Here is a 22,059-nt window from a genome sequence, read left to right as displayed (position 1 = left end):
AAAAATAATTTGAAAATTGTAAATGAAATGGAGAAAAGTACACGGTACATAGTGAAATATGTATAGAACTGTAGGCTGAATCATAGTTTGATCAAGTACTGACATTACGGAGACTGAAAACTCAAACTAAACACAAAATGATCACAACCTACAATTTCAGACAGTGATTTAAAATTTTCTTGACATTCACTTCATGCTGTAGCTGTTACATTCACTAGTACAGTGTTCATTAGAAGTGACTCTTGAGGCTAAAGCTAAGCTAAATCCTGGTTTACATGGCTCTTGTAGAAACAACCATGTTGCCACAGAATCCAGTGGTTCAGTTGTTCTGTGGATCAGGAGACGTGTGTGTTTTGTTTTTGTTCGTATAAAAGCATCACAAAGGAGAAACCGTTTTTCTAAAGTAGCTTTGTTCTTTGTCTAAAGAAGAGCGAGTCATTTGATGTTTGTGGTCAGGGCTGAAGTCTTCCTGTTGCGAAGATTTTATGACTCACACAGATGTTTGTCATAAACCGTTGCTTGATTGGTACATTAATGTTTGTTTTCTTTATTTTTTACCAAATGTATGTGTAAATATGAAGGCTGATGTAGTTTAGTCAAATGCAGATCTGTTTATGCTTAGTTTTAAAGTTGTACAGACCGTGCTGTTTCAGTTGTGCTCAGGCCACACTGAACTGTCTCTTCCTGTGAACTGATGTGTATCTCACTCACACCTCCCTCCCAGGCAGACAATTTGACTATTTATATAAATAACTTTGACGGTCACCAGTCTCCTTTGAGGCTCCTCCTCATAAAACCTCAAATGTGCTTGTTCTTTTCAGGTCGAGAGCCGAGGCAGAAAAAATAAGATAAACGTACACAAACTCTTCATGGAAACAGTAACTTAATTTTCATTTTAATTTTCAGTCACCCATACGGAAGAGCAAGTTTATGTGCTCGCAGCATAAATAACATGCGTTTCCACCTCTCTCTAATGCAGGCCTTCTGCTTATGGAATGTTTATTAGGTTCACCTGTTCAGAAAATGTGCTGTTCATATCAATAACCATACTGCTCCATAGGAAGTCATTAACTTAGGCCATGTTTACACAAATATGATTTTTGGGTGAAACTGCATAAGTCATGCACGATTCTGCTGGCCGCCATGACAAATCTGGATTTTTGGTGACTAGAACTGCACTCTCTTAAATCTTGGTCCCAGGGTAAAAAAGAACAATATGGAGCCTGTGCAGTTCCTTTTTTGTCATTTGTGTGGACGTCTGAGACGACCATGATGATGTCATCGCCCCTCTAGTCCCCAACGTCTCAAACAACATCATTAATAGCGGACTACAGGCTTGTGACGGTGCTTGTTAGGTGACTAGGTCGATATTGTTGCTTCACCACCACAATGAGCTAGAAAGGATTACAGATTGCATGTTTGTATATCAAAGACAGTGCCATGAATAGCCCAGGGATATGTACTTCAGCCTTTGTACAACTAGATGCAGTTTTGCAATGGATCGACCTTTAAATGCAGAAGTTCTCAAAAGGATGTCAAGGAAAACTGTGTGTGAACGTGGCCTTAGCTTCCCAAAAGCCATGCATACTTTGTTATGTATAAACATGCAATGCACTGAGTGCTTGTTTTAAATCCATCACACATCTGTGTGCTATAATGAAATGAATAAATTAATTCAGTGAACTGTCACTGTTTATTCAAAACAGGAGAGTTCTGTTCTCTTCTGTTTATTGTTGAATCTTTAATATCAGTGTTGAGTGTGAAGGTAAAGTGCTTTGAGTAAAATGATGGGGGGTGTGGAGTGACTGAAAGATGTCAGATAAGGCTGACCTGCTGAGGAGCAAAACTCTTGCTCTCTGATATGTGTGATATGTGGTGGAGTCTTTATTTTTGACATATTCAGAAAATGTAAAGTATATACAGTGTTGATACATTCATTTGACAGTTTATTTATGCACGTTTATAACTTTCAGCAGAGCTCATGATTTTCCCCTCAGTTATTCTCAGACCACACTGTACTGTCTCTTCCTGTATAATGTGTATCTCACTCCTCCCACTGTCTCTCCCCTCAAAGTGTCTTTTTTGACTCCTCCTCCATCACACTTCAACCATGGTCTCTCTCTCTCTCTCTCTCTCGTTTTGCTCTCTGACAAAAGGCAACCAAAATAAGAGCAAATGCTTGAAGAAAAGCACAATCATATGTGTTCTGAAAGAATGACCAAGACCAGAACATTAATACAGAAACATTTACACTTTATTTTACATTATTTTATACCAAACGACATGTGCAAGTTAATAACAAAGCTGAGCTGCAGTTCCTGGTGCTTCCTGGGTCTATCTGGTGGCAGCATATACAACGTGTGGCTCTATCTCTCTCTCTGATGGAAGACTACGGCCTCTTTTTGCTTTGCCCCGGAAACTTAGAGCTGCGTAGTTCAACTCATCTGACCTCTGAAGAGAAGAATGTTACATTATCACACACATTGTAGATGAGTTTGTCCAAAAATCTGAAATCCATGTGGGGTGCACCAAAATGGATATTAACTGAGAATCTGAAGTGTGGTGAAATTGTAACTAAGATGATGGCACAATCTTACAAGGAACAAACTTTCAACAACAATAACAAAATGAGCTCTGGAGAATATTCTGGACAGTATTAGCCAATGTTTTAGACTGTTTCAACATTCATAACACACACTATATTGCCGAAAGTATTCACTCACGTGCCTTTACATGCATATGAAATTAAGTTACATCCCATTCTTAATCCATAGGGTTTAATATGATATCAGTCCACCCTTTGAGCTATAACAGCTTCAACTCTCCTTGGAAGGCTTTACCCTATGGTTAGGAGTGTGTTTATGGGAGTTTTTGATCATTGTCCCAGAAGTGCACTTGTGAGTTCAGACACTGAAATTGGATGAGAAGGCCTGGTTCACAGTCTTCGCTCTAATTCATCCCAAAGATGCTCTATCAGGTTGATGTCATGACTTTGTGCAGGCCAGTCAAGTTCTTGGAAACCCGTTCCATGAAGCTTTCTACACACTTTTCTTGAGCTAACCTTAAGGCCTCATGAAATTTGGTGGTTTGTAGCAATTCACTCTGCAGAAAGTTGCAGACCTCGGCGCAGTATTCACCTCAGCACCCACTGGCCCTGCTCTGTCATGAACATGAGTTGCTGTCGTCCCCAATTGCTTCCACGCTGTTATAATACCACAGACAGTTTACTATGGAATATTTAGTGGCAAGGAAATTTCAATGGATTGGACTTGTTGCAAAGGTGGATCCTATCACAGTACTACATTGGAATTCACTGAGCTTTCTTTCACAAATGTTTGTAGAAGCAATCTGCATGCTTCTGTGTTTGATTTACACACCTATGGCCATGGAAATAATTGAAACACCTGAATTCAATAATTATGATAGGTGAGCAAATGCTTCTGGCAAAATAGTGTGCATCGGCATAAAGACTGTCCACTCCACTGTTCATAAGAGTACTGAAAACTTCAAACCTTTCCGGTCAAGGTACATTCAGAGCAGATAAAGCGTCAAACCGTGCTTTGATTAAAACACTACCAGAAAAACGTAATTTTCTCTTCATTGAGTTTTTCTGTCGGTATTGCAAAGAGTTGTGTATAGTTTCTGAAGCACAGTTTGACACAATATAGCAAAAACTGAATGTTAGATAGGGTTAAGGTTATTGTAGTTTTAAAAAAAGCAGTTGCGTGAAGTTGAGCACAGTGAGGGACCATAACTCGCTATTTGTCTGAATCTGAATGCAGTTTGATTTTTCACAGGCTAATCGTATGGTACATGCAAGTCTTAACATGGTAACAGTCAATGTAACAGTACAGTTTGTGAGAAAGAAAATAGTTCACCTTGTTTCCCTGCAGTTCCTTATTCCCATCTAAATGGCAAATACAAAAGTCGGATTAGTTAATGGCTGTATACTTTGCTCTTTGTTAGCCCATCCAATTATAAGCCAACTGTACCTGTCTGAAGTTTCCAGATTTTTACAGCCAGAGCTATCACGACTATAGCGAGGAAAACAGCCACTCCACCCAGTATCAAACTCATTAGATCCGTTGTGTTGTCACACTCTACATAACAATTTACAGTATGTACGGTATTAGTATTCACATTTGTACAGTAATGTGCACAGTGAAAAAAATCACTAACAGGGGAAAATCTTACCTTCAGCCTTACAATCCACTTCAACCCTGGATTCATCATTATCTGTAAAAAGAAAAACATGCGAACGTGCATGTTGATTTCCTGATGGCCTTCAAATTGTCTTCATGCTAAGGTGATGTCTGTGGAGGATCTCATACTTACATTATACCCCCAAAAGCTGAAACAAGGGCAAAGAGCGTAGAGAACTGGAGAGGCTACTTGGATGAGTGGTGAAACGTTTCAAGAAACTCCCCAAGTCCCATTGCCCTTGTTTCATCTTGTTTTCTGGATATACTATGGCAATCAGTTTGAGATCTCCACATAGACATCTACCGAACGAGATGAGATTAAACCACTTTCTTACCTTGAATTCTTAACTCTGTTGCACTGGAAATGACTGTATGTGCTTTTATGTAAAATCCACAGAAGTACAGCCCAGCGTCACAGAAATCCACTCCCTTGATTTTAAGAAAGACGGTGGTGATGTTGGAACTCATTTCGAAGTTTCCATGTTGAACTCCATCACAGAATAAAGCTGTGCTATTAGCATCATACATAGAGGCGATACAGCTGGGCTCAGTTCTGTTGACCACTCTGAACCAATCGGTCTGAGTTGGAGCTGTGGAAATGTTGGAGCACATCAGAGTGACTTCTTCACTATTTCGAACCTCCACAACCTGAAACTCAGAAGCTGAGACGGAGGTCCAGCCTGAAACAAACAACAAAGAAAGAATGTTCTTACAAAAGATTACAGACAGATTACAGATCACAAAAATACATCAAAATGAATTGAACTATGATGGAAGTATACTTATGGGTTAGTGGAATGTTGATATAGTGTAGCTGTTGCTGAAAATTGTTCAATATGTTACTTACCGTAGCTGCAGAGAAACAGAACTGTTATTAAGGTGAAGGTCCTCATCCTGCGTGTAACCCTGCTACAGCCAGTTCACTTTATATTCTGTCAGGGGTTTCATTAGAAAGGGGGCGGGTATTGAAAAGTGTTTGCTAGAAAACTCAAGCCTTACACAACTTTTTGTCCGTACTAGAAGCAGTATGCGACAAAATGAAAGAATCGCAGTCAGACATCAAAATTATTTTTTAAATCTATTGACCGTATGGGAAATAATGTTCTGCTGGACCAACGTGCTGATATTACGAAAAGATAAAAGAGAGACTTGTTTTGAGAGGATATTTTCATTAGCTATGGTTATATAGCTAAGTTCTCCGTTGTGGGTCATTTTCTCATCTTACCTCCTTTATTGACCTCATGCTTCCTGCAAGTAGCCACTCCCTTTGTCTCTCCACACTGTTTTCTGTTGCACTACAGTGTCTTACTAAGAGAATGGTGTGAATGTGTGGGTTGAGTACGCAGCCAAGAGGGACAACTGTGTATATCACAACTGGGGAAAAGTATTCTGCCTCAACGACTGTGGTAGTGATGTTCGCTTACCTATCGTCTTGTTTTATTTATACTACAACCGTGTCCTCTATACTCATCTAAGCGTCAAATTAATATTTCCAAGAGTGGCACTCAGGGCATACTAACAGGCTGATTCCCCTCTTAAATAAGATGAAGAATTTTGTGTCATCTAGTGGTGAGGTTGCAGACTGCAGCCAAATAAATACTAATCTTCCTTTTTTTGGACATGGACCACTGTGACAAATTAATTTTGTACTGTATCGTGACGCTCAATCCAGGGTCTGCCCTTAGAAAGAACAATGCCCTTGTGGTCTGTACATGACTGCTTCAGGGTGTCCCAAACCTCGTTCGTAAGGTACGTTTTGACAGACTGTTAAGTCAAGGGCAAGTCAGGGCGACTCTACTTTGGGAACCCAAGTCTAGTCTCATAGGCCAACAGCTGATGTTTACAGGTTAGGTTTCAGCTAGTGGTTATCAGGGTTGCAGGTGTTAAGGTGTTACGAGTTCTAAATCCAACTCCAACAGCTTTGTTTAAGGTATTTTCTCTCAGACACTTGGACAACTCAGTCACAATCTGCCGGCGCCATTGCTCTTTTGCACATTGCTCCTCTCAGAGATCATAGTAGATAATCATCTGTGTCATTGTACTGTGAAGTTGACATATAACCTAAACGGTTGGTAAAATCCCCCCTAACTCACCATGTACATGGAGGTACTCCATGCCTCTGTTTACCATAGTCTCTCATTTCAGGAAGTGTTTCCATTGCACTGAATGTATAGATCAAAGTTACTGATGCTTTCAACTTGTCATGTCATGGTAGAAGAGGAAATAGATGTAAGAGACAGAGCTTTGAAAATGGTTTTGACAAGTTTTGCGTCTCTAATATATCACATTTTGAGGTTTACGTGATTCTTCTGAACTCTTATTATCAGTTTGTCTTCTGTTAAATCTCCTCTAAGCTGTTGCAGTGTGATGCAAATTGTTTTATTTCCTACTGTGGCCAAGGCGGATGTTCGGTGTCACAGACTTTGACCTTCTTAACGGCCAATCAAATGTAACCCCATTTTCAAGGTGATGCTTGCTCATTTGTTCAAAACATTTAGTCCTCAAGACCTCTGAGACGATGCATCTATATATGATCCTCTGTGGAGTGTGTAAGTTTCTTCACATAAATTATATTCAGGCGTTTGATAATAATTTAGGCCAAGAATTAAATGCCGGGTTTCCTTTCTACAACATTCTATTTTTTTCGACCAGTTCATTTGTCAGCTGCGATCCAGTGTGGACCAGTCCACCAGGACACAGGGGTGAGAACCGCCACTGTTGGGACAAACGTGACCTTACATTGCTTCTATGAAAGCCAAGTGGCAATGCACTTCTCCTGGTACCGACAAAGATTTGGAAGCAGACCTGAGCTCCTGTCTATCATTTACAAATATGATGAGCCGTCCAAAGTCTTCCAGTGGTTGGAGATGAACCCTCGTTTCTCTGTGGAAAGGAAAGAAGGGACCAATCATTTATACATTTCTGACATCCACTTCTCAGATTCAGCTACATATTATTGTGGAAGCTCACACTCCAACATGGTGGAATTTGGGGAAGGGGTCTTTCTGAGTGTTGAAGGTATTGTTCATCTATTTTTTCATTGCAATCAACTTCAGATCCCTACTTCCTTTTGCATTTATTTGCTGAAAGTTAAAGGTGTACATTGTGGGGAACACACACTTGTAACAGCTTGTAACACTTGGTACTTTAAGTTAGACAAACTCTCTAGTTAACATCCACATATGTTGTCCATAATGCTTATATATTTAATTTAAATAAATATCTGTTAAGTCTTTCTTCTACGTCACATTGACTGAATGACGTTTGACACGTTTCACTTGACGTTTGAATCTCTTTGAGCTTGTAAAGTTAACTAAATTTTATTTAAACAATTGTATTTTAAAAAAAAAAAAATGCAAGAAAAAAAATTCAGAATGTTAACTCTCTATAGGACAAAACAACCAGGAAGCTGTTCAGGAACCAGTAACTGAGACCGTCCAGCCTGGGAGCTCTGTGACATTCAACTGCACAGTTCATTCTGGGACCTGTGATGGAGAACATCGCGTCTACTGGTTCAGACATGGATCACACCAAGGAATCCTTCACACACACAGTGGTCATTGTGAACCTGTCTCTGCTCCAGAGTCGCCTTCACAGAGATGTGTCTACCATCTGCAGAAGACCAACCTACGCGCCTCTGATGCTGGAATCTACTACTGCGCTGTGTCCTCCTGTGGGGAGATACTGTTTGGTAATGGAAGCAAGCTGCTCATCAGAGATGACGTTGTAGACCAAGTGGCACAGATTAGAATCTTAGCCTGGCTCTCTGTCATTAGAGCTGGGTTTCTTTTCTTCTTTATTACCATTTGTCTGCTCGTTTTCATCAGGAAGAGCAGGTGAAGCGTACTTTAGTTGTCTTAGTACAAATCTCTTCCATTCATTTAAAACGGTTTTGTATCTTACACTTTCAATAATTAAACTCCAAACTTGATAAAGCTGTTAAAGTGTGTCCTTTGTTTGTTTGTTTCATACATGCTTACACTTGGTGCTCTGTCAGGACCAGAAAAATCTTTGTGTTGCATAATGTAAGTGTGTGAATGCGCTGCCACTCGCTCAATTTCGGTTTTACAAACCACAGCGCTTCATAAGATCAGTGATTTTTGCTGAAGAGCCGCGATAGGTTTGAAACACACACACACGCACTCTGATGTGGAACATCAATACATGTCTAAATATAAAGCTTCATTACAAAAATAGTAGACTGTGATTTATTTAATGTCTTGGGGGGGGGGTTGGAGTTTCTCTGCAGCTGAATGAGCACATCCTGCTTGAAACCACCTATGTGCAAAAACAAATAGAGCACAGGGTTTAAATAGACACAAAGTACACCAATGTATAGTTTCTCTTCTTTTACCACTGACCACAGGAGGGCTACAAGAAGACTCAAAGGTGTAACCTGTTTCTGTGATGAAACTGAAATGTCACTGCTTGTGAGTCATAGAAGAAAGCCCATAGATATACAGATATTTTTGTTGATTTTCTTGACAGATTTATCCAGACCAGTATGAGAAAAGTATTCAGCACAGTCACATGTAGCAGGTATGTGAAGAATTTTGTGTCTCACTAGTTTTTGTTTGGTCTTTATTGAAAGTTCTTCATAAGTAATACAGTGCAGTTTATAAAATGATATGAAACGAAAAAGAGAACTAAATCATGAAGAAATAAGATTTTTTTTTTCAAAAAAACAAAACAAACATCTTAAACAAGTATAAATACAAAAAAAAAAAAAAATCAGTTCAGCCTCATTAAATTGACTAACTCCATTAATGCAGTTTCCTTAGTGATCACTTATCTGCTGCACAGCTCACCGACAAAACGAAACGACAGTTTTCGTGAATGTTCAGGCATATGCCTGCTACTCTACAATAGTCCAGTTGTTTCCACTTTCTCGAGTCCTTCCTTTGAGGTCTCTCAGTCTTGCTGGCGGAATCTGACATCCGAATAAATGATCGTGTCTCTGTTTTGTTTCACCGAAGCTGATCTGCCGGAGGAGATTCTGGAAGCAGAACAGACTGCTGCGTAGACAACAGCATCTCTAGTCTGAAAGACATGAAAGTACCAGCGTTTGTACATGTTCCTGAATGGAGTGATTGGGTGCTAAACACTAGAGGACATCATAAGTGTCAAAAAAAAAAAAAAGAAGGCATGAATCCATTACTTGGTCAACCTCTGGAGATTGATCGGTGGATCTGGATGATGCTGAATAAAAAAAGAAGGAAACAATCACATATCTGAAGAAATTCTCTCTGCATACTGCTAATATATAGAAAGAGTAAATTGGGGGTTTACATACTCATGGGTTCTTTCTTGCAGTTCTTGCAAAGTGTCCACGCAAGTAGAAGTGTCACCACCCCAAGGATGATGTTTGAAAGCATCAGTGCAACAACGGTTGGGCTCAGATCAAGCGGTTTGGGATCTTCTCCTTCGAACAAAAAACAAGAAATCCACAGCAGTTCAGTTTGTAATACTGTCAACATTGATTAATTTTCTGTAACTGCTTTTCCCCTGGAGGGTCACAGGTAGGTGCTGGGGCCTATCCCAGCTGTCACTGGGTGAGAGGTGGGGTACACCCTGGACAGGACGTCAGTCTATCACAGGGATGACTCAGAGAGACAGACATGTACACACACACACACACCTACAGCCAATTTAGAATAACCAGTTAATCTAACAAGTATGTATTTGGTTGGTGGGTGGATGTCGGCATTACTGTGAACATCAACATATATATATGTAGGTCTTGCACTTATACTGTTGTCTTACTGTGAATGTGAATCCAGGTCCCATTTCCAAACAGTACTTGTCCACATGAAGTCACCACACAGTAGTAAACTCCAGCATCATCAGAGCTGATGTTCCTCATGGGAAGGTCGTACACACAGGTCGTTTCTCCACTCTTAGTGTTCTGACAGGCGCTGCTCTTATTTCCAGAGGAGTACATCAGTTCAGGAAGAGAATGATCAGAGTTTTTCAGCCACATGATGCTCATGTGGTCTGCCGTGCATTGACCAGGGTGAACTGAACATTTGAGGGTCAGAGAGTCTCCAGACTGGACTGACTGAGACTGAGGCTTCTGGACGACAGAGTCGCTGACCATCTTCTCACCTTGAGGTAGAAACCATTGAACTTTGATCATTATCTTTACACTGAAAAAAAGAATGAAAAGGTACAGTGAGTACTACCTTTTATCATCAGAAAGGTCCCTTGTTGAAACTGAACCCCCTTTAGATCCATCCGTCCACAGTAGTATGTTCCAGTGTCCTCTGACGTAGTCGTGGAAATGACAAGGTGACTTCCCATCCTGTCAGAGTTGACGGAACAATGGTGAGATTTCTCTCCGTATGTTGTCAGATTGTACAACGTATCAGTTGAAGCCACTAGTTGTAATCTCCTGCCAGTGGTCAGTTGGTACCACACTATTACTCTTGCTGAAACATAATGATCAAAATGGCATCTGATAGTAATTGTGTCTCCAAGTTTCACTGCTTGGAAAGAAGCAGGCTGGGAGGTGTCACCTGACAGTTCACCTGAAAGAAACAGAGAAGAAGTAAAACATAATAACAATTTATAGTCACGTAAAACCACATAAAAATTAAAATAGATCTGACAGGTGGATTTTTGTGTTACTTACACATAGACCAGAGCAGGGAAATGTACAGAAGGTACATCAGCATCTTCTCTGCTTGTAGTTCCATCTTCCACACAGCAGATCTGCAAATGTGTCAGTGAGGGCAGTCTTAAGATATTCATTGGAGGACCAGCAGACGTGAAACCTTCCCTGGTCTGTCAGGTACCTCATTGGTTTCAAATGTATCAAGGCTCTCTTGATTGGCTGGCGAACGGGTTTAGTCATACGAAGTATTTTGACAGCCCAATTTTCCAAGTAGTCTGATATGTTTTACTGGCCTCATGAGGCCAGGCTACGTGTACGTGAGTTAAACTCAGAAACATAAAAAAAGACCACAGTACAGTGTCAAAAATTGTCAAGTAGATCATTTAACTTCACTTCAGAAAATGCACCTCTCTCTGAGGTGCGGAGGGGTGTTACTTTGGGGGTTACTGCCCTGCAACTGTTTCTTTGTTCCTGTGATATTGCCTTGTGAAATGTAGAAATGGAAATCAAAATGTTAAGGTTACTAAATATTTCTGAGTAGTCTTGGTAATTAAGATCAAGATGAAAAAATATATGTGTATATATTGGACCAGCTTTATTTCAATTAATTAAATAGCTAACACACTGGACTGTGCCTCAAGTACATTCACGAGTTTCTCTTGTTGCTTTTTTGAAAGGTGTAACAGGAAGGAGAAGTAACCGCATGATTTACACTTATGTAACAACACACTGGTCCATCATATTTCAAACATGCTTTACCACTTCAAAGGTCTATGTTGAAGCTAGGACGAGTTGTAGTTACATGCACGCCTGGAAGACCTGGGCCTCGAAACGTACTCATCAACCACGTGTTTTTTAAATGACAAAAAGTAAACTAAACTATCACTTTCCAACCTTGTTATATCTCATGATATGTCAGTTATTTGTCGACAGTGCTAAAGCTTAGACCCTGCACACTGTTGATCAGATCACTCCCTTAAAAAAAGGCTTCTACTGATTTTTACTCTCAAGACTGATTCCAGAAATATCTGGTAAGATTAACAGTCATGTGAACCAAATGCATGCAGCATGGGAAATACTGTAATGTTGTATAGGTCTCCCTTGTGCCTCCAGAAAAGCTGCGACTTATCAGAGAATGGACATGGGCCTTCTGAAGGTGCCCTGCGGTGTCTGGCAACAGAATTTTATTAGTGGGGGACTTTGGGTCCTATGAGTTGAGGGGAGGGGCCTCTGTGGATCATCCCACAGATACTTGATCAGTTTTGGATGTGAATTTGGAGGCCAGGTCAACACCTTGTGCTGTTCATGTTTCCTGAAATGTTTTTGCCTGTGTGTGTGTGTGTCTCAGGCTGCATCCTTGGCTGTGGGGTGGAGGTGTCTGCTCTGGTATAGGTGGGTGGTACACATGTGACATCCGCACGAATGCCAGGTACATTGAACATTGAACTGTAACCAGATGGCCAGTGTTGTTTAACTGGTTTTACATTGGTTTAATGTTGCGGCTGATCGTATGTTGAAATAAGGCCACAAATATGTTTTTGCTTTGACCTTTCAATACCGAGTTATGATGCATTCATTGTGTTTTGGGGGATGACCTCCATCTTTGCCATTTCTAGGGCCAGGTGGTGTTTTATACTGTCCGCAGTGCTAAGCCTTGAGGTTTTGGGCCACGTTAACTCATTGCAAGCATGACGACATCTGAGAGCCGCTCTAGCTCATTTATGTCATTCCTTATTATTTTTATTCTGGAATGGAAACATTTGAAAGGGTTATTAGTATGAACGGCAGTTCATCAGTGTGGCATGGAGGACAAATATAGAACATAATCCCTGGGTCCTGGACTATTAAACCAGCATAACAAGTACAGTTTATCTTCTGGAAGCACTCACTTCTGAAATGAATAATTGCACTGAAACATTACTTAACACAATCGAGACCAAAAATGTGGGGTACAAATAGGACGAATATTTTAGGTATTTAGTTTTGTACTTCCACTTGACTGACAAACTTACCAGATACCGCTCCTTGGGAGTTGCCTACATGGCTGTCTACAAATACCTATATTATGTTTATGTAGAGTATGTTCTCGCTGCTTACTTTTTGACACGAGTCCTTCACCTTTTTCCATTTAATGTCATGACGGGGTCGGGGAAAACATAGCAACAGAGTGTTTCTCATAAACCAGAGCTTTGTTTTTATTCACCTGAGGGGTAAAACAGGCAACAAATAGACCTCAGCCTGCAGAGAATCATTGATGTTGTAACTTCCTGCTTGAAACCACAGGGTCTACTCACTGTTAACTGCGAGCGGGTTATATCAAGTTTCTTGCATCTCCTCTTTTGTGGCAGCACTTACAGTAAACAACCTACTTACTATAAACAGCCAATCTTTACGGATTACTTTGGCTTTACTCATGTTTATAATGTACATGTGATAACGGGGATGCAGGGCTGCTTAGCTAACAGTGCAAGGGTCTGAGTGAAAATATTTTTAATATTTGGAAGCAAATGGTTCATTGACAACGGAAATGGACAGTAGAATAGCATAGCATAATCACTTTTGAAATCATAATTAGAGCACAATAAATAATCCATTCATAAAAAAAACTGATGCTGTCCGTCCGCCTGTGTGGATGACTTGGTTTGTTGAAACAGGAATGTAACTTTTACCTCAAGTAATGGAAGCCGGACAACTCAAACATTTTACTGAAACACTTTTTGTAGGTATTGTCACATCTAAGAAACCCTCTGACAAGAGAAATGTGATGTCTTTGTTTTAAGACAAGCTTTCACGTAGATAACGTGATAATATTGCAACTCTACTGCCTTACGCCAGAGTATACACATTCACTCAAGGTGTTGTCCTTCTTTCTTCTTGATCTGTTGACATTGTAGTCCTTTAGGGCAGCATAATGTAGATTCTCTCCCTCTTGGGGTAACTGTTGATAAAAGATAAAATTGTTAATCCCTAACCCTCTATAAGACGGAGTCAGGAGTCAACAAAATGATCCACTATGGCACTTGGTGGACTGTTGTAACCAATAGGAGAAGAATCGACATGATGCTTACCGCTGTATTTGGCGTAGAGGCTACTGAAAAGACAAAATGAAAATGAATTCTCATTTACATGCAACAAACACTCAATTCTTGACGTCATTTTTCAAAGAGTGATAATTACCTTCACAATTGCAGCGAGCTCTGCAAGTTTTGTAAAGTGCGAACGCCAGTGAAACCACCAGGATGGTCGTGAATGCCAACACTCCACTCAAGATATACACCAAGTTAAGGGATCCCACCTTACCTGCAAAGTGCCCGACACCAGAAGATAAATTATAATAGCAAATTTAGTTCCCTTACATGAACCTAAGTACTTAAAAGGCAATATTAACCCCAACCATGAACCTAAGCCTAACTAAACCAAGTCTAAATCAAAAGAATAGAGTAGGTTTTGTGGTCAGTGCAATGTACCAAACGCTAATAACATTTTATTTCACAAGCTGCCGTGCAACTTGACTACCTTTCAAATACGTGGCACAGGCATGAAAATACTGCCGCTCCATTATTTCACATTAGGTCTTGCTCTGGATCACAAAACAGTGGACACTTTGTATTTCTATTTATGGCTTTACACAAACTGCTTTTTCATACTGGCCACAAAGAGGTGCATTCTTAAAGTGAATGTATTGGGAATATAAAGATAGTCAACTCACATTTTTCTACGTGAAAATACATTTTAAGATTTCCTTAATGTACAATACAATATAGGGCTGTAACAGTCTGAGAAGGACGGATAAAACGTGTCAGTTGAAAGTTGATGTGTGTTAAATGTTAAAATCTATTCTAGAGTAATAGGGAGCAATGGCTCCATGAAAAGTATGGCTATGCGAAATGAATCTATCCTTGAAGGATAGGTCATAAAGACAACCACTTGTACAAAGTGACTTACTCTCTATTTCCAGCTTGGTCCCATTTCCAAATAGTATGTATCCACATGAGGCAACAGCGCAGTAGTAGGTCCCATCATCAGAAAGGTCCATACTATTTATTGGCAAGTTGTAGACACAGGTCTGAGCTTGTGTGTTGTTTTTCCTCTTGCACTGATCATTCCTGTCTCCATGTGTATAAATGAGCCCTGGATGAGATCCGTCTTCGATCTTGAACCAGTAAACGCTGTGTTCTCCGTCACAGCTCCCAGTGTGTACTGTACAGTTCAGAGTCACAGATCTTTCTGGCTGGACGATCTCGGATGAAGACTGATGGACCGCAGTTTGAATATTTAAGCCTGAACCCTTTACATTGATGGTAGTGCCTTCACAAAATTCAAAATCATACAAGTTGCTCTTTACGCAGTAGTAGGTAGCGGAGTCTGATATTCTCAAATCTGCTATATTCAAAAGGAGATGTTTTTGGTTGTCAGTAGTCAGTGTGAAACGCGGATGGATGAATTCTTCTTCAAAGGTGCCATTAGCATTATGCTTGTAGAATGTAGACATCAGCCGTGGTCTCTTTCCCAGAGCTTGCTTATACCAGTAGAACATCACTGCCACAGCATCGTCTTGACAGCTGCATTGAAAAGTCACACTTTTGCCAACCGTGGCTGATTTAAAATCTAATGATTGCTGATAAGGTGTCTTGAGGGCTGAGGAGAAAATGAAGGAAATACAAAGTCAACTAAATGCGTTAAGGAGCTGTACTGCGCAGTAAGCAAGCAAACATTATGTTACAATTAAAGTGAACAAGCAGTCACAAAACCCAACTTACCCATATTTGCCATGAACATACATGTGAAATACAGAGCAAAGATTGGAGGTGTCATCGTGCTGCAAATCTTGAGATGAATGAACTGAACCTCTGTGCGTTCTGTTCTCTTCTCAGAGATCACTGTGTGCTTAAGTAGCCAATCAAATTCAACGTCCTATAATAGAAACACTTGCCGCGTGTTCAGTGCCACCTACTGTACCTGTTACTGCTTCATCATCATCAACATAACTCTTGAACCTGACATGACTTTTAGAAGAAGAGTGCGAACATTGAATTTCGGCTATTCCACCAATATAGGATTCAATGTCTGGAAGATGTTGGTCATGGTGAAAGGTTCTACTGGTTAATTGAATGGAAACTGTAACACTGTCCCTGTGGATAGTGTTGATGGTCACTCCAGTCAATTGAAGGTCCTCCATGTAAACTATATTGACAAAGAAAGCTAACTTTTCTTTTTCATCCTTGCAAAGCCGTTATTGCTCCGGCTACATGTTCCAAAATACATTACAGGGAAGCATCCTGTCTAGCTCATGTGCCCAAATTTATTTTAATTGAAATTCCCTCACTATTTCTCTACCACTGTGAAAGAAACGGCAGATTGACTAACACTGACCTGGGTAACTAGAAACCACGTATAGCCCATTTCTACAAGGTGTCTGTCAATCGTATCATGTCATGAGGCTAATGCAGTTGCAGCCTCCTGTTCTTTTCACTGCAAAAAATAGGAAATATCCCTTATCTGTAATATCCTCTGATGTCATATTAAAATACGACATTTTTTCTGTTGCATGTTTAGTTTGGAGTACAAGAAATAAACTAATATTTGGCTGTATCTAAAGAAACCACTTTTCAAAATATATCCCTTATTGGGGCACAAGTGAGATTAGAGATGAATGCAAAGTACTATTCTGAGACATTTCTTTTTGGGGGGCTTGTTTTTCACATTGTTTTTCACATTTGTGTCCACAAGTTGTCTCCATTTGAGAGACGGCACGTGTGGAACATGTCATTTCACACATCTGCCTTTGTAAAATGGCTTCTCTAGGCTTTTGGCTTCCGTCTAAAAACACAAACCTTATGCTGTGGCCTGGAAGCCACAGGTCAGATTTCCTGTGTTTGAGCTACAGGACTAAAGTTTCCACCAGCGGAAACCTGTCAACTGTAGTTCTCACCTTATTGACCACAGAACTCGAAGCAAAAGTCAAATGCTGAGTGGTGACTACTTTAAATGTTGCACCCTCTGCTAGATATTCCGGAAACTAACAAAGATCAGAGGGGGTGTTTGTTCCTTTGTCTTTATCTGGTGGTGTACATTACATTCATTTTGCTTGTTGAAACGCTGCTTTTTTTCACATTTGACAGAAGTTCTCAGCTAACCTGTTTGATGTTGTTTATTTTGTGTTGGAGGTTTCATGTTGTTGTGAAGTTTCCACCTTCTAGTGCAAATGGGTAAATGTTGTTTGGCTATAGTAAGTAAACTAAGTTCCTTCATTACGGGTTCAGTGCACATCCTTCCAGTCAACGTTGTGTAACATGCATTTTTGGTTAATTTTTAGGTCATTACAATTTCTTCGTATTTCTAAGAGCTTTACTTACTTTTGATATACCACAGTCGTGGCTGTCAAGTTCCTGCTACTAAAGCAGGTTTATCTTATTCCTGCTGCTACTCCCTCTCCTTTTTCTGTCTGTACACGGTCGGCCTTGGGTACATGGGTCCCTCCATATGAACAGGTTGTGTTCAAGGTTTCTTCTTATTGAAAGGGACTTTTGCCACAGTCACATGCTCATGCGTGGTCGGGGGGTTTCACGTCGGGTTTCAGACCGGATTGTGTCAAGTGATGTGAGACAATTTGTATTGTCAATGAAGCTATATAAAGAAGCTACATACATTTAAGTGAACTGAACTAAAGATGTGGCCACTTAGGAAACCACTCACAGTGACATCGATAAATTAGAATAAGTAACAACATGTAGTATGGGTAGAAACTTGAAACACTGCTTTTTTCTTTTTTTTCTTTTTTTTTCTGTTTTTTTTTTTTTTTTTTTTTTTTTTTTTTTAAGTGAATGGTCCAAAATAGGTCGTTCACCTCTACTATGGTACTATGGTAGTAGCAACGGGCTCTGGAGTATCTCAGACATTTGGCAAAACCAAAAAACGAAACACTTTAAGGGCCTCATAAAAAAATATGATGTTCTCTAGTGTGGGTACACAGGCTTTTTAACACCCCTCAGGTTTTTTAGTTAGTGCTTTTTAGCATTGCGATGTCATCTGTTGAAAGATACATTCCTGAAACTGGCTCTTAAATCAAGACCCTCGTCTAAAAACCCAGATAAAAAATAATGTTTAGAGCCTGTTATCAAAAACTACAGGCAGTGAACTTGTGTATAACCCTCTAGTTTAAATTATATACAGTACACGGTGTGACCTGTATCCCTCAGGTCCACTCTCATTTCACCATTTCACATTTTTATTTGTCTGGAGTAACGTGGAATTATGAGCTGGCAAGATGGCAATAACCCCTCTTCAGAAATCCTATAGGGGGCGTCACATATACCAAGACTGGTACATTTTTACAGTCTGTGTTTATTCCACGATGGCCGCGACCGTCTGCATTTTCATTATTAATGTCATAAAAGTGCTTGGTCAGCAGCAAAATGTATTATTATTATTTTTTTTTTATGCGTGATTAAAACATCATTGATTTGTTGTGTGTCTCGCCCGTCACTCAAGTGACTTGTGGCTTGTGTTTGTAGCTGCATATCAACCGCTGCTTCCATAGCGAATGATCTGTAATCCTAAAAGTTGGAAGTCTGTGAAAAGCAAAATAAAGCAAATGGTGTATTCATAATCAATGCAGTACTCAAGAAACAGTACATAAACCAGCCATACAAGTGGCAAGCATTTTACACAAATAACGATTGCGCAATGAGTTCCATTATTTTTATTGTAATACAAACTTATCCAATAATACATTTTGCTTAATTACAAAATTGCTGAATAGAGCATTTATTATATGAAAATGCAAAGCACCATGACTGAAATCTGAGATCTTTTGTTTCTATTTTATATATGACTATGAGCCACCTGAAAGGCAAATACATTTCATAGCTGGAAGAGATTCCTGCTCACTCAGTCTTCCTCATTCTCCCTGGTTTGTCCATATTCCCAATATGGAGCACCTCCGTCTTGGTGACAGTATCTGATGTTAGAATAAATTACAGAGTCTCCTCTGTGTTTCACTGCAGACTGTCTCTGAGCGACGTGTCTGGAGGACGAATTCACAGCCGCATAAGTGAGTTCACCACTAGTCTGAGACAAACGGAAATGAAAATAAATGTCATGGTATGCAAAGCAAATAGCAACTTTATATAAAGCACTACAATGCACTGAGACAAACCTGGCTGCCTTCAGCGGATCCATCGGCTGCTGGAGATGCAAGAGATGCAAGAGATGTGACTAGTGTCCAATAATGCAGTAACATATTATGCATTTTACATTACATACCGTTTTACTTACCCAAATAGTCTTTCATTTGAGTCCTACAAAGTGTCCATGCAAGAATGAATGTCGCAATCCCAAGAATGACGTTTGACAGCATCAGTGCAATGACGATGGAACCCAGTCCTGTGTCAGGGTTTGCTGTAAACGTAAGAAAATAAACACTGAACTTGATGTATTCAAACCTGCAATGCAGTAATGACCATTAGGAAAAAAATCCATATATTTTACGTGTTTCACTAATTTGACCAAATCTTGGCCAGTTGTGTAGTAAAGGCGCACTCATGCCGCCGCATAATGTCTGAGGCCGTCACAAGGTATTAACACTGAATTCAAATGCCAACTTTGACACACAGATGCTTAACTTCCTTTACTTAGGGTTAGGGTTAGGGTTAAGGTCCTTTACTTAGGGTTAGGCTTAGTCTTAACTCCCTTTTCTTAGGGTTACAATATCTTCACATTTCTTTCCAGTCTCCATGATTTTATTTATTCACACACGGACAATTATCAAGTATTATTAACTCAGTTTAACGATTAAAACATTTTTGGTTGACTAAAAGAGGAATGGTTTAGTAAGTCTTTATGTTTGTTCAAATGGCGTTTAATTCCAGCATCACGTGATGCTAACAATCGGATCAGGCAATAGAGTTGAATAAATTATGTTCCACAAGTCTGTAGCTAAACCAAAGCTTGAGCATGTATGCGTAAATGTGCTGCATCATGTTATTTTACATTTCCTTAAACTCAAGGCCTTGTAAACCACAGCTGCATTTGCAGTTTTTCAATTTTCACTCTTGAATCATGTTGCGTACAGTAAGGAAGCTTTCATACAAATCGCTTACTAATAATTGCTTACACTCAAAGGCGAGCTTGGTCCCATTTCCCAATAGCATTTGTCCACATGAAGTCACCACACAGTAGTAAACTCCAGCATCATCAGAGCTGATGTTCCTCATGAAAAGGTTGTACACACAAGTGGTTTCTCCACTCGCAGTCGGCTGGCAGGCGCTGCTGTTATTTCCAGCGGAGTAAATCATTTCAGGAGCGGAATGACCAGAGTTTTTCAGCCACATGACACTCATGTGTTCTGCCGTGCATTCAGTGTGAACCGAACAACTGAGGGTCAGAGAGTCTCCAGACTGGACTGACTGAGACTGAGGCAGCTGGACGACAGAGTCACTTATCATCTTTGTACCTTGAAAAAGAAACCAAATCGATTGCACTCATTAGCGTTATTACACTGAAACAACATGAAACTATGAAGATTGATTACTCAACTACAGAGACTAAATACCTTTCAGCATCAGAAAGGTTCCTGATCCAAACTTAATGTCATCCAAGAGCACTACTCCACAGAAGTACGTTCCAACATTGTCCCACGATGTTCTAGATATGATCAGATGCATGTTGAGGGCATTCGTCTTTAATGAATAACGCTCATCAGTAAAGGTAGTATAATTATAGTCAGAATTAAAAGTTGCAACAAGCTGTAGTCTCCTCTTTATAGTCAGTTTGTACCAAACTCTATTTGTCAGTACACTGTTTATGTAGCATTTAATCGTAGCTGTGTCTCCAAGGTTCAGTGTTTGCAGCGCCTCAGGCTGAGAGATTTCATTCATTTGTGCCCCACCTGAAAAAAAAACAAATAACAATAGAATATAATCACCTTTGTGTCTCCAGACTCTGATGAAAGGATGCTATAAGTGTATATACGCTACTTACACAACACACAGAGGAGGAAGATGTTTGCAATAAACACCATCATCTTGTCTGCTTCTCGGCTCCTGCTTCTTCTGAGCTGTTGTTCTAAACTACTGTGGCAGCAGTAGATTGAACAGATTCAATAACACCAACTTGTCCTACATTCCGCTACAATCGTCTGATTGGTTCATCATCCTCATTTTGAGAAACATGATTTGCTTTTCAAGCAGAAGCAAAAACCCATTCATTGTGACCCTTTCATGGTTTTGAGTCAACATGTCATCAGCACTTTGATAATAAAGGTTAACACCAGTGTGAACCACAATGAGGTTGGCAGAGTGAAAACAGCAGTTTTGTTCCATGCCTCTCATGGAGACCTAAATTTTTTGTGGCACTGTGTAGTACACGTGATGAATCATGCAGTGTACCCAAATAATGGTAAGAAAAAAAGAAAGGAAGAAAAGGTGCTTAGGAGAAAGGAATTAATTTGAACAAGGCCTCCATTTGATCTTTCAAAACAGACCCAGTTCTTGTGGCAAGGTTTCCAGCTGTGAACTTGAAGCAGAAAATTTCTGCAGATGTCTCTGCTGCACAGTAATGCTTTGACAGTTCCAGTCTATCACATCCAAAAGGTGAATTTAGACTAGGAGGTGACTGAAGTCCATTTGACTAATGTTCATCTTCATGAAACGATCTTGACTCAGATTTCGCTGTATGACATGCTGCCTTTTTATAGTAGAAGTGTCTGGGGTCATAAAGATGTGCACACAGGTCCGCAGAAATTCTAGTTGTGGCAGTCAGATCAGGATTGACTGGTGTTAAGGGGTCCAAACTGAGGAAAGAAAACTTGCTCACTCTTTCCCTCTATTAAACTACCACATCTAGTTTTGACGTCTGACACAAGACACCAGTGGATTTGTTCTGTTGATGCTAAAGTGTTTGCAGGTTTCTTGGGTACATCACAGATTAGAGTCATAACACAGTTGAATATTTTATACATAAAATCCTTAGTTAACAGTTTACAAAATTCTGTTCATCTTTAGTGGATCTCAATAGAGCGTTTATTATATGAAAATGCAAAGCACCAACGTCTGAAATCTGAGATTTTTTGTTTCTATTTTATATATGACTATGAGCCACCTGAAAGGCAAATACATTTCATAGCTGAAAGACATTCCTGCTCACTCAGTCTTCCTCGTTCTCCCTGGTTTGTCCATATTCTCAAAATGGAGCACCTCCGTCTTGTTGACAGTATCTGATGTTAGAATAAATTACAGAGTCTCC

At 39.9% G+C, this 22,059-nt stretch overlaps 5 protein-coding genes across 6 annotated transcripts; 1 reads left to right on the top strand and 4 right to left on the bottom strand.

The window, feature by feature from the left end:
* Nucleotides 1–2,236: 2,236 nt before the first annotated feature.
* On the bottom strand, nucleotides 2,237–5,105 carry LOC125012431. Its single transcript, XM_047592389.1, has 6 exons — nucleotides 5,050–5,105; nucleotides 4,538–4,882; nucleotides 4,195–4,236; nucleotides 3,993–4,100; nucleotides 3,879–3,907; nucleotides 2,237–2,451 (listed from the first exon to the last, which is right to left on the bottom strand). The coding sequence occupies exons 1-6, from the start codon at nucleotides 5,093–5,095 to the stop codon at nucleotides 2,335–2,337; spliced, it is 687 nt and encodes a 228-aa protein (XP_047448345.1). The 5' UTR covers nucleotides 5,096–5,105; the 3' UTR covers nucleotides 2,237–2,334.
* Nucleotides 5,106–6,732: 1,627 nt separating this feature from the next.
* On the top strand, nucleotides 6,733–8,140 carry LOC125022037. Its single transcript, XM_047608301.1, has 2 exons — nucleotides 6,733–7,220; nucleotides 7,594–8,140. The coding sequence occupies exons 1-2, from the start codon at nucleotides 6,812–6,814 to the stop codon at nucleotides 8,040–8,042; spliced, it is 858 nt and encodes a 285-aa protein (XP_047464257.1). The 5' UTR covers nucleotides 6,733–6,811; the 3' UTR covers nucleotides 8,043–8,140.
* Nucleotides 8,141–8,766: 626 nt separating this feature from the next.
* LOC125020208 (signal-regulatory protein beta-2-like) lies at nucleotides 8,767–11,267 on the bottom strand. The gene is made up of 6 exons (XM_047605519.1): nucleotides 10,834–11,267; nucleotides 10,385–10,729; nucleotides 9,966–10,307; nucleotides 9,496–9,624; nucleotides 9,361–9,401; nucleotides 8,767–9,242 (listed from the first exon to the last, which is right to left on the bottom strand). The coding sequence occupies exons 1-6, from the start codon at nucleotides 10,895–10,897 to the stop codon at nucleotides 9,114–9,116; spliced, it is 1,050 nt and encodes a 349-aa protein (XP_047461475.1). The 5' UTR covers nucleotides 10,898–11,267; the 3' UTR covers nucleotides 8,767–9,113.
* Nucleotides 11,268–12,675: 1,408 nt separating this feature from the next.
* LOC125018612 (tyrosine-protein kinase receptor ver-3-like) lies at nucleotides 12,676–15,797 on the bottom strand. Of its 2 annotated transcripts, none has more exons than XM_047602644.1 (5): nucleotides 15,576–15,797; nucleotides 14,761–15,453; nucleotides 13,993–14,115; nucleotides 13,884–13,906; nucleotides 12,676–13,753 (listed from the first exon to the last, which is right to left on the bottom strand). In XM_047602644.1, the coding sequence occupies exons 1-5, from the start codon at nucleotides 15,628–15,630 to the stop codon at nucleotides 13,634–13,636; spliced, it is 1,014 nt and encodes a 337-aa protein (XP_047458600.1). In that variant the 5' UTR covers nucleotides 15,631–15,797; the 3' UTR covers nucleotides 12,676–13,633. The 2 variants fall into 2 exon arrangements, with proteins under 2 accessions (XP_047458600.1, XP_047458606.1); XM_047602650.1 differs by having other exon boundaries at nucleotides 13,884–13,903.
* Nucleotides 15,798–18,596: 2,799 nt separating this feature from the next.
* On the bottom strand, nucleotides 18,597–21,125 carry LOC125016065 (signal-regulatory protein beta-2-like). The gene is made up of 6 exons (XM_047598272.1): nucleotides 20,797–21,125; nucleotides 20,369–20,704; nucleotides 19,931–20,269; nucleotides 19,093–19,215; nucleotides 18,974–19,002; nucleotides 18,597–18,885 (listed from the first exon to the last, which is right to left on the bottom strand). Exons 1-6 carry the CDS (start codon nucleotides 20,837–20,839, stop codon nucleotides 18,706–18,708), a joined length of 1,050 nt encoding a protein of 349 aa, XP_047454228.1. The 5' UTR covers nucleotides 20,840–21,125; the 3' UTR covers nucleotides 18,597–18,705.
* Between the last annotated feature and the right edge of the window lie 934 nt (nucleotides 21,126–22,059).

This window comes from Mugil cephalus, chromosome 1 (genome assembly GCF_022458985.1).
Source record: "Mugil cephalus isolate CIBA_MC_2020 chromosome 1, CIBA_Mcephalus_1.1, whole genome shotgun sequence".
Taxonomy (NCBI): domain Eukaryota; kingdom Metazoa; phylum Chordata; class Actinopteri; order Mugiliformes; family Mugilidae; genus Mugil; species Mugil cephalus.
This window is presented reverse-complemented; position numbering and strand designations above follow the sequence as displayed.

Coding starts and splice junctions, on each gene's coding strand:
- LOC125016065 (XM_047598272.1), bottom strand. CDS start 20,839: ATGATGGTGTTTATTGCAAACATCTTCCTCCTCTGTGTGTTGT. Junction 20,270..20,368: donor AACCTTTCTGATGCTGAAAG/GTATTTAGTCTC, acceptor TTCTTTTTCAAG/GTACAAAGATGATAAGTGAC. Junction 19,003..19,092: donor TCAAATGAAAGACTATTTGG/GTAAGTAAAACG, acceptor TTGCATCTCCAG/CAGCCGATGGATCCGCTGAA.
- LOC125012431 (XM_047592389.1), bottom strand. CDS start 5,095: ATGAGGACCTTCACCTTAATAACAGTTCTGTTTCTCTGCAGCTACG. Junction 4,883..5,049: donor TCTGTTTCTCTGCAGCTACG/GTAAGTAACATA, acceptor TGTTTGTTTCAG/GCTGGACCTCCGTCTCAGCT. Junction 4,101..4,194: donor AGTGGATTGTAAGGCTGAAG/GTAAGATTTTCC, acceptor ATTGTTATGTAG/AGTGTGACAACACAACGGAT.
- LOC125022037 (XM_047608301.1), top strand. CDS start 6,812: ATGCCGGGTTTCCTTTCTACAACATTCTATTTTTTTCGACCAGTTCAT. Junction 7,221..7,593: donor GGTCTTTCTGAGTGTTGAAG/GTATTGTTCATC, acceptor AACTCTCTATAG/GACAAAACAACCAGGAAGCT.
- LOC125020208 (XM_047605519.1), bottom strand. CDS start 10,897: ATGGAACTACAAGCAGAGAAGATGCTGATGTACCTTCTGTACATTTCC. Junction 10,308..10,384: donor GACCTTTCTGATGATAAAAG/GTAGTACTCACT, acceptor TTCTACCTCAAG/GTGAGAAGATGGTCAGCGAC. Junction 9,402..9,495: donor CTGCAAGAAAGAACCCATGA/GTATGTAAACCC, acceptor TTTTTTATTCAG/CATCATCCAGATCCACCGAT.
- LOC125018612 (XM_047602644.1), bottom strand. CDS start 15,630: ATGACACCTCCAATCTTTGCTCTGTATTTCACATGTATGTTCATGGCA. Junction 13,907..13,992: donor AGCTCGCTGCAATTGTGAAG/GTAATTATCACT, acceptor TTGTCTTTTCAG/TAGCCTCTACGCCAAATACA. Junction 13,754..13,883: donor CCTCTACGCCAAATACAGCG/GTAAGCATCATG, acceptor TTTTATCAACAG/TTACCCCAAGAGGGAGAGAA.